Here is a 13,797-nt window from a genome sequence, read left to right as displayed (position 1 = left end):
AATACGAGTTGTTTTGATAAAAGAGAGAAGGAGAATGTGGTGGGCGAACGGTTACACAAGGGTAGTACCGTCTATTTGACCCAGAAAGATTTTTTTGGACGTTTGACCCAGGCCTAATTCTAACTGTCCATATGGCCTAGAAAACTCGCCATTTTGGCTATTTAGCCCATTTTCTCAAGGATCATTTACAGAGAAAATATAAAAGAAAGAAAAAAAAGAAAGGTATTTGATGAGGCAGCTACAAACGACACCGAGTCAGAAGAAAAACTCATACGCTACATTCACACGCAACAAACAGTGATACACACTATCCGCCCACTTAAGAAGAAACAACCAAAGAACCCCCAATCAAAAAAATTCATTCGGTGATTCGAATTCTCCGCACAGAAATTGAGAAATTCTGATTTTGATTGTTGAGTTTGGTTTCTAGCAGGAAACTTCTAAGAAACTAGGGTTTTTTCTAAAGTTGGAGGGGGGTTAATGGTGAGATTGGGGGAAAAGATATAAAAAAAATAATCTAAATCTGGCAAATTTAGGAGGATTTGGTTTGAGGGCACGGTCTTCATTAAAACAAGAAGGTTGTATTGGAGACGACGCAGAAGAGTGTAGACCTTGGCGTCGTAGATTATTAGGATCAATGGCGATGTCTTGGTCTTCTATTATTAGGATCTCTCTTCTTCTTGTTCTATTGGTCGCCATTACTACTGCTTGTCTTACTCTTCCCGTCGAAAAGGTTCCATTTTTATTTCATTTTCATTTCAGTTTTTATCAATTTTATATAATCTTATGATGTTTTTGATTCTGGGTTTGTTAGGAATTATAAGATTTTTGTGTTTCCTGATCTGAATTTGGGTTTTTAGGTTTGAATTTTCTGTATCCTTATTGTGAATTGGGTTTGTTTGATGTTTAGGTTACTTTTGTGTTGAATTGTTTGGGGAAGGCTGTTAGGTGGGAAAGCAAACTCAGAATAGTACAATTAGGGTTTTCATGATTGGGTTGGTGAAATGTTTAGAATTGGGGCTTACTTGTTGCGTTGTTATGAAATAATTTATTCATATTTCATTTGTGAGACTCTAAATTGCTGAAGCTAAGGTATACAAAATCACAGATATCAGAACCTAGTATGGGACCAACCTAATGCTATTGTCTCGTTAGTTTACTTTGGCAATGTTTGAACTTATAAACACACCACAATTATGATATTTCGAATTAATATTGGATGCTGTATGTAGACGTAGTTATGTAGTTAGCCTTTGTTCATATTGAAGAAATCTCGTAGATAATGATTATAGTTCAAACGATATGGAAGGATACCGTTCATATTGAAGAAATCTCATAGATAATGATTATAGTTCAAACGATATGGAAGGATACCCCTGGCATCAAATTTTCGTAGTTGCATGGTCATGGGGAAAGTTTTTTAGTTTCCTGTACTGTATATGTATACAACTTGTCATTCTTAGTCATGGAATTTCATTTTGCAGATTCTAAAGGATTTCCTGTATTGGATTGAGCACAATCTTGGGGCATGGGGTCCACTTGTTTTGTAAGTTTTTGTTCTCTAGTCTCACTTAATTTTCTTTCATTCTGTTTTTTGTATCCATGTCCCAGAAGATTTATTTTAATGTTATCTCAATGCTTAATGTTATTTATTTTCCACCATAAGGTTTAGACGTATAAGTGTTATATCTGCTGGAAAAAAGTTCAGTTTCCACATCTCTGGGCTGTGGATAATGTTCTTTCATCTAACATCTTACGCTATAGAGGTGATGGGTTTCAAGCTGAATAACAACGAAGACAGGATTACTTTTTCTTTTCTGCCATCTGTAGTAATTCGAGTCAAACGTGATAGTTCATCCAGTCTTGTCAACATGCATATACCTTTCTCCAACCATATTAGAGAACCGAGCATATAAGATTTCCTTTTGTATTATGTCCCTTCTAACCCTTTCCTTGGAATTATCAAGCTGTTTTCATGGATCCTCGTTTTTTTATCAGAACCATGAAAGGAAAATGATGTGATTAAAATATATTAAGTTCCACAGTGGTTACTTTAGATATATCATCTGAGTTTAGGAATTGAAACTTGTCAAAACCTCCTTGCTCCAAAAGCTTGTACTTGTCGAAGTTGGCAAAGCAATACATATAAAAAGGGCCTTAGTTAACAGTAGTAAGCGCAGAATACGACTTTTTAATGTATCTGATTTAATCCCGTTGTTATTAATTATGCAGGGCTGTTGCTTATATTCCGCTGACTGTTCTGGCTGTCCCAGCTTCAGTCCTCACTGTGAGCATCGAGTCCCTCCTTGTGATACTTTGAGATAATAACCGATTATTCCTGTTTTGCTTGGGCTATACCCTTCTTTAGCTTCTGCTTTTCTGAAATAGTTCTCCTGATTTTAACTTTCAGCTTGGGGGTGGGTATCTCTTTGGGCTGCCAGTGGGATTTGTTGCTGATTCTCTTGGTGCCACTCTTGGTGCCACGGCTGCATTTCTTCTTGGAAGAACCGTAAGTTGCTCTAACTTATGCATCGTACACAAGTGGGAAATGCTCAAGTTTTGTAGTATACTTATTCTCTCTTGTGAATTGAACTTTGATTGATTGATATTATACCTTCGATACAGATCGGAAGGTCATACGTTATTTCTAAGTTGAAGGACTACCCAAAATTTCAGGCAGTTGCTATTGCTATTCAGAGATCTGGATTCAAGGTTTGGGCACTCTATTTGATCTTCTGGTTATCCATTTTTAATAGAAACTATATAGAAGTTTTAGTGATTTTTGATCGAGCTTTGCGTGAGTTCACTGTTTGGCAGTATCCAGCATGTATGAGTTATTAGTGGGCTCTTAAGAGGGCTTCTAATATCTTTTATGTTTCCTTGTGCAGATTGTTTTGCTTCTTCGGCTTGTTCCCCTGCTTCCGTTTAACATGCTGAACTACCTCCTGTCTGTCACTCCAGTTAGTATATGGGAGTATATGTTGGCTTCCTGGCTGGGAATGATGGTATGGTGTCTTCTTTCCTTACATTATTTGAATCAACTTGTTATTTATCTCGATTGGGAATGCTGCAGTATTATGTGCAAATTTTTGTGGTATTGGATATGATTGTGGGTAAATGTTGATATAATTGGTTGATCTGGTTGCAGCCGATAACATTTGCGCTGGTCTATGTGGGGACAACACTAAAGGATCTTTCTGATGTGACACATGGATGGGGTGAAATAACACCAACTCGCTGGGTAAGCTATCTCAACTCTCTCTCTCTTTCTGTTAAATTAGAAAAATAGATTTGAAGTTCTATTAACTATGAGTAATGAGCATAGTTGACAACAAAAATGAAAAGGAACAAAGATAGATAAATTTTTTGTACGATGCAATTCTCAAGTTTCCAAACATTTGGGAGCTCAAAAGAATTTTAAAGAAAAGAAACAGCTAGGTGGTAGTTGTCTTCCTTGTTGCCCTGAAGAGAAGAATGTTTACAGTCTTCTCACATATTATATCTGACCTCTAATCTGATAATTTATATGAGAAATGTTTGAGATGATTTCATTTTTTTGTTCAGTTAGCCATTATAGTGGGTATCTAGCTTTTGGAATTATCCAATACTGTATAGCTAAACTCCCCATTTACAAGATTACCATCTCATATTCTTCAATTAGGATGCAACAAGGCTCGTTATTCTGACATTTCTCATGCTATACTCTGACCTTTTTTCTTTTCTTTAATGCAGGTTGTCATTATAGGTGGTTTTGTGATATCTGGTAAGCCGCAATCATTACGCTGTTTATTTTTCTTTCTGCTTAATTTCTGACCCCTAGTTAAAAGAACCAATGCTTGAACGAAGACTTGCAGCAGAACCTTTTGTATCACTCACATAAAGTATAACCAAACTTTGATCTAAGTAGCTGAATACAGTGCACTAGTTAGACCCATTGTTACTTTTCCATGGGATCATAGTCTAAAATGAGCGGCTGAAAAAAAAATTAGTGGGTGACAAGCATTTGGTACAAGTAATACGTAAACTGCAAAAGAGTCAAGGAGTTTGCTTGTCAATAACATTTCTCTTCAAAATGGGTATTTATGTGTTTGTCAAGCTTCTTGCATCAATTTCAGCTTACTTTTTTTTTTTCCCTTCACGATTCTGATGTCTAGAGTGGTACTCATATCTGTTAACTTTTGGTGCAGTGGTTCTAATGGTGTGTGTCACCAAAGTGGCAAAAGCATCTTTGGAAAAAGCCTTAGCTGAGAATGATACCGAGATTGAAGGGATGCTAGGCTCACAAAGTCTACCAATTGTGGCAGACCCACAGTCAGATCTCCACCATCCTCTAATAATCAAAATAGATAATCCAGAAGCAGACAAGCATGAACAGTAAATACTACATAAATCCCTCTGTAAATTCTTCATTTACCTTCTTTTTCTTAACTCTACCTGTTCTAGCTGTGATTTTATCAAATCCAAAGGAAAAAATGGAAAGAAAAAAAAATGTAATTTTTTTTAACACTAGCATCTTGTGTGGCATAAGGTATTCACTGCCACTATTAGATAATGTTGTAGTTCCATCTTTTCCACACATGTAATTCTAGAAAAATATCACTTACTCAACAGGTATTTATGTGCTGTATTTTTTGTTCTTTTCAATATACTCTTGTCCTCTCTATTTTATGTGGTATTTAATGCTCAAATTCTAGATCTAAGGTTCAGTCCCAACTAAAGCCATATAGTATTGGTCTAGAGCCTAGAGTACTTTTTTGTGATGTTAATTCTCTTTGGAATCAGCTAAAGGTTAAGGGTCCGTGGGGATTTTCTGAGATTACCCTAAATTTATGGCCAGTCAAGTTTATTTAGTTTTTCGTGGTTGTTGACACCTTTATGGTGCAAGAACCTGTATATTCATTCACCTCCAAGCAGAAAATCTTTCTGACTGAATGCAGGTTCACTTTGTCGTCCAACGAAAAATCTGTCGGCATTAACTGGACTTCCAAGGAAATGTTAAAGAAATGTCCAACGATGGTGCCAAGTTAAAGAACATTTTAAAGGTGTATTTCCTTGGAAGGGGGGATTTTGCATTAGATGGATGGGAAAGTAAAGTTTACTGGCCACAGGTCTAGCAGTAAACCGAAAGCATGGAAGTGAAAATGATAAAAGTTGAAGCAACATCATGAACCACTACCTTAGCAATAGAAAACTGAAAAGCCTGGATTTTGTTCTTGACTTCTTTTTTCTTCTTCCAACAAAGAATTGATATTGTTTCAGTTTGGTAGGACAAGTAGTAGTTGGAATAACCCTACCAATTTGTCTATCTAAAACAGTGAAATTCCACTACAATAACTATATTTAACTGCACTGTCTTCTCCATAAATTAGCACTTCAATGCTCACAAGAAGTGAACTTCATATATCAGAAATCTGCAGGAAAAAAAAAATCAGAATTTGTAAGTTTCTAGTCTAGTTACATCATAGGAAAAATGCCGAAATTTGGCATGTTTGCAGGTGGTGGATGTATCTGTTGGGATGAATACCGTGACCATGCTCAGACTTCTTCAGGCCTGGGAACAAGAGTTTGGAATTTGACAGACAGGCCGATAGAGTTGCAAGTAAGGGTGGGATCAATATTGAAGAAGGGTCATACCTTGAAGCCAGGCTCATCGAAGAGACTTAAATCTAAGAGCATTTACAAAACTTACATGCCGGTGAGCAGTGGCGGTACCTGTGGTGGTGAAGCAATGAAGAGTCTGCTTTACTACTATGATGAAACATGTCAGCCTTATATATGGGTACAGGACAGTGTTAGTGATTTCTCAAGAATGGTGAAGCAGCAGTACATTAGTCTTGAAGATTTAAGAGATTGTACTGAGATTAAAATCTTCAGAGATCACCAGAGAGGTTGCATTTCAGTTCGAAAGAAGGCCAGGCCAGACTTTTGCTGAATTTTTCTTCTATGTCACTTGGCAAGTTTTCTTATTATCTTTGTGTTGTTTGGGTTTGTAATTTGTGTCAGAAGGATTCCTGTGAGAAAAACTAGCGGTGTTTCGTGATTCTAAGTACAATTTCTTTTACAGTACTTACCTGCGTAGTTTTAAGAGACTTCATACTTTGTTTAGGCAAGCATGAGGACTAATTTTCACATATGTACTCCAGAAATTGCCAAGTTTGTGCTTGAAATGAAGCAGTTCCGGTTTCACAATGCTTACATAAAAAGATTGTGGCTCTGAAAGTTCAATTGTTTATAAACTTCTCTATATACAAACCATTTCTACCCGGTAAATACCCTAATTTATTACCGGTAAAAACAGAAGGAGCGAAATTCCTTGTTTTTCCATTCAGCTTACAAAACTAGTGTGCACAATGTTTTATTCGCATGAAAATTGAGTCTAGTCGAAAATGTACTTCATATAAGAAGAAAGCATGGAGTTATGGCTTGTAAATGGTCTTTCCTGCGAGAGCCATGGGCTTTACATACAGTCCTCTGCTCTCCAGAAGCTGAGTAAATGCTGGCTTGTTGACCTGCATCAACATTCCTACCATATCTTCAAGTGGTTCACTGACCAATGTCCCTTGGTTATGCAGATAATGGCCAAACCCCTGCAGAAGTCATTGAGTTTAGATTACTGCTTCAAGTGGTTCATCATTTATACATCCTATCGACGAGATTATATGACATTCGCAAAGGTAGTTTCAGTAAAAACTCAAAATAGTTAGTACCTCAAGATTAATGAAAGGGCTGTGATCAGCTGTTTCATCTTCCAATGTGCTTTGGCTCAAGGACTGCAGTACAGTAAAACACACATTTACCAATCTAAAAGGAAATTCACTGGCAATATTTCCTGATTACCATGGCAGGATGAGATTAATGGGGCAATATTTGTGGCTATGCGCTTGTTACGTCATTTTTGCAACCAATGCAATTTAAATTAAACACATGAATATAAGAGAGACAAGTACCTTAATCTGAAGCTGTAAGTACTTGACGTAGTCGATGATATCATCCATGAGGTCGTCTCTATTTGCCTGCCAATAACAAGAATAAGTCGATATGTAGATGATATTTCTGACTGAACAGCTTAACAAGATGACTCTTTGGAAAAGAGGCACATTAAAATCACTCTCTGGTGAACAATAACTCATACCAGCTACATATGTTACCTGATCGGAATTTGGAAGAATTTCTTGCAGTGATTTGAATCTTTCAGTAATCCTGGCTCTGCGGATCTGGCAAAAGAATGGAGCAGTCAGAGAAACCAAATATCCCAATCACAGTACATTTCAACTGTATTTTAAAGAATGGCATGTCACTTGGAAAATGAGGCATGTCACCTAGAGATAAAGTTCAGATGGCATGAAGCAATCATCTTAAAAATGAGGTCTAGACTACTTGCACTTACCCGACCGCTTTTTCTGTTTACGTAATTGATACGTTGTTTGGAGCAGTAACTCGGAACAGCAACCGTCACTTTGGGACCTTGGTGAAAATCTTGTGTTAGTCCTGGTGCTGCTGAAGCAGGATCCTGATTCAGATACATTAAGCTTAAGATATCCACAACAATAACTTAATCTGCCTGAAAATTTGAGGTTAAGGTACCATACTTGAGCAAGGATTGGGACTTTGTTACTCAACAACGTCTTCAGGAACTCTACTCCGTGTGACGTAATCTGGCTTGCCTGTGGTAGAATAATACCATGCATCAAAACATGGTATGTTTTATATCAAATATTTCATATAGCTCATGCCATTGAGAGACTCACCTGCAGATAGTTTCCATTGAGCATTTGATGAATAGATTGCATTTCGTCCGGAGTAGGCAAGTTATGACCAAAAGAATCACCAAGGTTCGATGCGCCTCCAGTATGGTTATGCAGCAAGCCTTGTCTTATCCCAGTGAGTTCCCTTACATCTGTTGTGCTTCTTACAGTTATAGGAACAGCTAGTGCTATATCTCTAGCATAACCAGAATGGTAGGCTGTCGGAATTGTTGGTAGAGACCTAAACGGTATAGCGTCTGATACACGTCTGGCAGAACCACCATGGATTAACGTCGACCCTGTTGGTAACGGATCAAAAGGAACAGCAAATGGTATATCTCTTCCGAAACCAGTTGCTGCTGATTTTCTCACTGAAGAATCAACAAGAACACTCCGCGGTATATCTCTTCCATAACCTGAACGGGCTAATATCGATTGCCTTGACAAAGAACTAACATGAGAACCTTGTGATACGTCTCTAGCAGTACCAGCATTACTCACAGTGGGTCTTGTTGGTAAAGCACTGACACGATTCTCTGACACTCGTCTCGAGCATTCCCCGGGGAGATCGCTAAGTGGTTCTTGCGCATTACTGCAATTTAAGTCATCCCTTTTGTCAAGAACACCCAGCTTTGAGAAGTCTCCAAGTGGATCAGTAGTAGTACTCTTTGCCTTTTTGTGGTTTGGTCTATGAACAGTTTCTTTGCCATCCAATTCACTGGATGACGACGCCTCTTTATCATTGGATTCATAAGAAGAAGCCTCACTACTATCACTGAATTCATTCGGAGAGCCTTCTTTGCCATTGAATTCATCAGAAGCCGTTTGCATCATTTCCACAAAGTTGTGCCGTCCTCTTTTTCTTCCTACATCATCCATATTGATTGAATCTGCAATGCAATTCTTTGTAATAACAATACATAAACGATTTCGAGAACCCGGGTTTTCCAGTATGCACAACAACAACAACAACAATTCCATTGCAGCAATCATGACAGAAACATGAATAAAGTAGTTCTAGCTAGCAAAGAATGTTGTAGAGTAGACAAAAGAAATGTAAAAATAGAAGCAAGATACAAATACTAGCTAAGCCTTAGTATCAACCTAGAAATCTCTAATTAACAACACAGCAATGGAATTGGAATCTACACAAAAAATTTGTAAAAAACAAAAGAAGACAAGTGTGTAGGCTACATAAGTGAATGAGCAAAGAAGAAAAAGGGTGTAGTATCTTACTTACACAGGAGAAATAAGAAGAAGATAAAAGCAGCTTCAGAATTTTTGGTCTCTCTAGGGTTGAGGAAGAGGAGGAGGAGAAGAAGAAAATGAAAGAGGGAAATAGTGGGGTGGTGGTGGTGGTGGTGGTGTACGGACGTACACCGACTATTCTGGTTGTTATGGCAATGCAACAGTAAAAGGAAAACAGAATTAGCAATAAGACAAAAATAGTACACCTGCATTTTCCAAACTGTTTGTCATATGACACGTGTTTTACAGGACAATGGGTCCCTATTGCCACTTGACGTTCAGTCACAGTGGCGACACTCGACTATTGGATCCCACTCTCGGAAGCACAATAGGGGCTCCATAAAATGTGGCCCAACATTGTCTTTGGCGGTGGTGTGTTGTGTTTGAATCTACAAGTTCGGTAATATATGAAAATGATAAATTCACGTTCAGTTAAAACAACTCAAAATAAAACACATTAATTTTAAAGATTCTTGTTCACATACACCACTTTTCATCGACAAATCTAAAATAAAAACTTTTGACTTTTTTTTCTTTTTTGATATATAAAAAGGAAGGAAAGAAAAAACTATCCAGTAGTTATATTTCAGAGAAAAACTATGCTGAATGGGATATTAGAGATTGTCCACTCATCCTGGACTTTGCGAAGTAAGGCATACCCTGCTAAAGAATGAGCTACAGTATTAGCTAGCTTGGGAGTATAGTTGAAACTGCAGTTGTTAAACTGGTTGGCTATCCTTTTTGTATCATCTCTTAGCTTCCATAATTTCCAGGGTAAAGTTCTTGCCGTGCCGTTCAGACAATGCACAACCACTTGGTTGTCACCTACAATGATGATATTGTTTAGGTTTAAACTGACTGCAAGCTCTGTTGCAAGAAAGAAACCATCTGCTTCAGCGTAACTCACCATGTCAGAGCTTCCTAGTCTTGTTATAGCCCCTATATCATGTCCATGACTATCCCTGGCTACTGCAGCACAAGCATATAATCCGTCCTTCCATGCAGCATCGACGTTTATCTCAATGTATGTGTAGAGGAGACCAAGTTGCCATTAGTTCTGAGTCGGGACGGGTTCTCGATATTTCGATATCTGTACTGTCCATGAGAGAGTTAAAATAAAGATTAAACCAATGGAAAGCTAATTTGAGAGTACCTTGCACGTTTGTTGATTTTCTCTCAAACACCTTAAAGATTCTCACTTTCCAGATAGCCCAACAAATTGCCATTCCTAGAGAAGAGGAGTACTCATTATCATCATTTGTGACCCAACTTTTTACCAGATGTAAGAGATCAACTTGAGATTTTTCTTGTAATCTTATCCCCTGTGGGGATGCAAACCGCACCGCCTGAGTAAAAGGACATTAGATCAGGAGATGTTGTATTGTTTCCTTTTCAGAGTTGCATATAACACATTCAGTTGGAATTCCTATCACATATCTTCCGATACTATTAAAGCATATCTTGGTTGAATCCACCAAGCGTTGGTATGTCAAGTTTGGTTGTCATATTTTAGTGAACTAAAACTCATTTAAACAGTCACTTGATTATATGCTAGAGTCAACTTCGTATGGGTTAGCTAGAAAGTTACTAGGACATGAGAATTACAAGTATTACGTGAAGACTTGAACAATGTAAAGAAGTAAAGAGCTACATCGACAACGTCATCCTTCCTCTTGAGGTTAGTAATATTTGACTTGAACTGTTTTATATCTAACGTATCTTCCAAGTCGTGAATATTGAAAAGATAACTGCAAAGCTGTGAATGATTATACTCTAGTTAAACATAGTATTAAGAAATTAACGTCTATCTTTTGAACTTCGTATATAAGACATCGACATAATTGTATGAATGCTATTGTGATTATGTGTGGGTATGGGTGAAGATTTCGTCCTAGGAAACAATGTTTTACATTCGTTTAAAGGAAGTAAATTCATAAACTTGTTTTGTGAATCGAAAGGGAAATCGTTAGGCTTATTGGTATTGTTATTCATTGCAAATCTTTGGATTACCAATATGTGTGTTTAGTATAACCGCTCATAACTTGTTTATGTATCTTGGTAAAACTATTCACAAGGCCTGATTTTTGTATTGGTATGACTTTTATTAGTGAAACCGATCTTAAGTAATCACCTGAGATGGTAAGATCGATATCTTGAAATTGGTGTGACCAAATACTAGTTATTGGGTAACCGATCCTAGTAAGAGGTGTGATCGATCATAAGAGAGTGTGATCGATCCTTGTAAGAGGTTTAACAAGTTTTAGTAAGTTGGTGTAACTGATCCTATAACTTGGTCAACGATCACAAGTTTTACCATAAGAAGTGGTAACCGATCCTAGTACCTAGTTAGCCATTTTATGGTAATTAGTGTAACTGATCCTAGTACCCACTTGGAGGTAGAACCGAGACTTTGTGTTGAGGTAGAACCGTGAAACTCATTAATGGTGATTTGATAGGATAATCAATCACATAGTTCTTGGAAGTCATATGAACCAATAAAGTTGTTTGGAAGTGTGGAAAATCGGTTCCAAGATTGTAAATATGAAAAAGTATTTACAAAGTAAAGATGTCGACATACTTTGAACATGTGCAGTAACTCATATCTTTTATTATTCAAAGATATTCCTTAATAGCTAAAGGAGAATCCCGGATCGAAATAAATTGAGAATCTTTTAATTAAGGTTTTAGTTTTATATGCTTTTAATTTCCAGCAATTAAAATGCATATCTTTATAAAATAAAAATTGATAATGTGCATTTACTAATTAAAGATTTTCTACTGAGGTTCGGTCAATATTTGGACAGAGCATTTCCAGGAATTATGAAAACCGAATTTAGAAATATATTGCATATCTTGAGAATATTTTCGGTTTTGGAAATTCCTTGGTGTCCAAACTTCCTTGGGCTATAAATATTGAAGTTTGCATATCCAAGACAAAAATCACTATTCACAGATTACTGCTCAAAGATTTAGGTCCCTAAAACCTACCATTACAATTGGGTATAACTCCATTGTAGAGTTACAAAATGATGAGCAGAAGTAAAATTGATAATTGTTACTTTCAGACTAGTTAGCTATTTTTCTTGATTAATATAGACGAAAGTATAATTATTTGGTTTGGGATTTTACGTTAATAAGTTGGGAAATTACCTTATATTTACTGGAATGGTATTGAAGATCAACTATATGAACATCAATTTATCATACATTTTCTTCAGGATAATTTTTTTTCCCTCATGAGAACGATGAAGACATCCGTGTAACTTAAACGTCGTTATCATTTACGTTTACATTTTTAGAGTATGAACAGGCGGCGCATTCCAATTTGTCAGGACAAAAAGAGACAGGAAACTAGGGTACATGTGATCCGAAATCTGATTCAGATGAATCAGGAGAAAACAATGTATCGAGGCTTTGTTGCTTGTATCGAAGCTTTGTTGCATTTGTGGAACCGAGTTAGTAGTCACATGTCAATTTGGTAAACTAACTTCAGGTCTAGATTTATAAGATTTGATATGTTGGAACCCGATAGTAAGACAAATTTTACCTCTAAATTCCTTGATGTATGTTGAAACTGCTATAAAGATGATGACTGTGGCTAAAGTGGTTCTCCATTATTTCTCCACTCATTAGGCTTAGCATTATGGGGTGTTAATCTAATATCCAGATTGGCAATCCATGTCAGGAAGGACAATCACCTAAGTCTTATGGGAATGCTAATCTAGCAGCTAGATTAGCAGTCCACGTCAGCTGGGACCACCGCCCAACGATGAACCGTTTAGCGCTTTAAATCTCAGCCGTCAGATCAAAAATAAATCTCTCAGCATCTGAATCATTCCGCGAAAAGGTGGTTTTATCAGCGCTGGATCATTCAGCGAAACTATCTAGCTGCTAGTTCACATGCTATCAACTGGTAGGAGAGAGAACTAGTGTTGGCTTTTAGGCCACACTTTTTTTTGAATTGCAACACTTAACTGTTAATCTAGCACCTTCAATCTAGCCCATAAGACTTAGTCTTAGTCCCGTCAACTTATCCTACCTAGTGCTTTATAAATGAATTATACGAAAAAAGAGCAGATAATGATAAAGTAAAAGCAATCTAAAGAATGCGTTATAAGAAACATAATAGAACTTTGGGAATTTTGATAAACTGCCCCACTTCTAATTACCAGTTTAATAAACTGCCCCCATTTTTTTCAACTTTTCAAAAGTGCCCTTCTATTTGTTTTTCCATCCAGATTCACTTTTTTTGGTCACCACCAGTTTACCAAGTCAATATGATATACAAAGTTACGGTAAAGCCCTTCATAACCCTAAGCTTTATAATAAATAGTGTCTTATCCTCTTCCTTTCTCATTCTTCTTCTTCTCTGTTTCTTTCATGTGAAGAGTACGGTGATGATGATGATTGTTTGATGTTGGCGGGTGAATTATTGGCCGAGAAATCAACAAAGAAGTGGCCGCTGTTGTGTTGTTCTGATGGAGATTTGAAGAAGGAAATGATATGGCTGATTTTGAGACAGTAAGAGGAGATTGGTGAAGATCAGACATTGGTTTTGTTTGAATTCGAATTTGGGATGAGCAGAAGGTATTAGATGTCGTTGCCGTCGATTTTTGTAATTCGCATGCTGTCGTCGTCAATCTTAGATCTAGGATGAAATTGAGAAATCAAGGGTTTGTGTAATTTGTTTAAACAGTAAAATAATGTTTGTTGTCACCGCCGATTTGAGCTTGAATATATTTTGTTATGTTAATTAAATTTCATACAGGACTGAAACTTGGTTGTTGGTACTGGTGCTTGAATG

General features: G+C 37.0%; 3 protein-coding genes across 3 annotated transcripts; 2 read left to right on the top strand and 1 right to left on the bottom strand.

Annotated features, from left to right (window-relative positions):
• The first annotated feature begins 258 nt into the window (after positions 1-258).
• LOC113355296 (TVP38/TMEM64 family membrane protein slr0305-like) lies at positions 259-4,663 on the top strand. Its single transcript, XM_026598118.1, has 9 exons — positions 259-733; positions 1,485-1,546; positions 2,233-2,287; positions 2,411-2,509; positions 2,626-2,712; positions 2,889-3,005; positions 3,149-3,241; positions 3,733-3,763; positions 4,188-4,663. The coding sequence occupies exons 1-9, from the start codon at positions 638-640 to the stop codon at positions 4,376-4,378; spliced, it is 831 nt and encodes a 276-aa protein (XP_026453903.1). The 5' UTR covers positions 259-637; the 3' UTR covers positions 4,379-4,663.
• A 714-nt stretch (positions 4,664-5,377) lies between these two features.
• LOC113355295 lies at positions 5,378-6,203 on the top strand. Its single transcript, XM_026598117.1, has one exon. The coding sequence runs from the start codon at positions 5,471-5,473 to the stop codon at positions 5,930-5,932; it is 462 nt and encodes a 153-aa protein (XP_026453902.1). The 5' UTR covers positions 5,378-5,470; the 3' UTR covers positions 5,933-6,203.
• Positions 6,204-6,260: 57 nt separating this feature from the next.
• LOC113355293 lies at positions 6,261-9,067 on the bottom strand. Its single transcript, XM_026598116.1, has 8 exons — positions 8,986-9,067; positions 7,749-8,635; positions 7,590-7,664; positions 7,388-7,510; positions 7,149-7,214; positions 6,948-7,013; positions 6,708-6,770; positions 6,261-6,587 (listed from the first exon to the last, which is right to left on the bottom strand). Exons 2-8 carry the CDS (start codon positions 8,622-8,624, stop codon positions 6,417-6,419), a joined length of 1,440 nt encoding a protein of 479 aa, XP_026453901.1. The 5' UTR covers positions 8,625-8,635; positions 8,986-9,067; the 3' UTR covers positions 6,261-6,416.
• Positions 9,068-13,797: the final 4,730 nt, after the last annotated feature.

Source organism: Papaver somniferum, chromosome 3 (assembly GCF_003573695.1).
Source record: "Papaver somniferum cultivar HN1 chromosome 3, ASM357369v1, whole genome shotgun sequence".
In the NCBI taxonomy this organism is placed as follows: Eukaryota; Viridiplantae; Streptophyta; class Magnoliopsida; order Ranunculales; family Papaveraceae; genus Papaver; species Papaver somniferum.
This window is presented reverse-complemented; position numbering and strand designations above follow the sequence as displayed.

Coding starts and splice junctions, on each gene's coding strand:
- LOC113355295 (XM_026598117.1), top strand. CDS start 5,471: ATGCCGAAATTTGGCATGTTTGCAGGTGGTGGATGTATCTGTTGGGAT.
- LOC113355293 (XM_026598116.1), bottom strand. CDS start 8,624: ATGGATGATGTAGGAAGAAAAAGAGGACGGCACAACTTTGTGGAAATG. Junction 7,511..7,589: donor AAGTCCCAATCCTTGCTCAA/GTATGGTACCTT, acceptor TATCTGAATCAG/GATCCTGCTTCAGCAGCACC. Junction 6,588..6,707: donor GCCCTTTCATTAATCTTGAG/GTACTAACTATT, acceptor TGACTTCTGCAG/GGGTTTGGCCATTATCTGCA.
- LOC113355296 (XM_026598118.1), top strand. CDS start 638: ATGGCGATGTCTTGGTCTTCTATTATTAGGATCTCTCTTCTTCTTGTT. Junction 3,242..3,732: donor AAATAACACCAACTCGCTGG/GTAAGCTATCTC, acceptor TCTTTAATGCAG/GTTGTCATTATAGGTGGTTT. Junction 3,764..4,187: donor AGGTGGTTTTGTGATATCTG/GTAAGCCGCAAT, acceptor CTTTTGGTGCAG/TGGTTCTAATGGTGTGTGTC.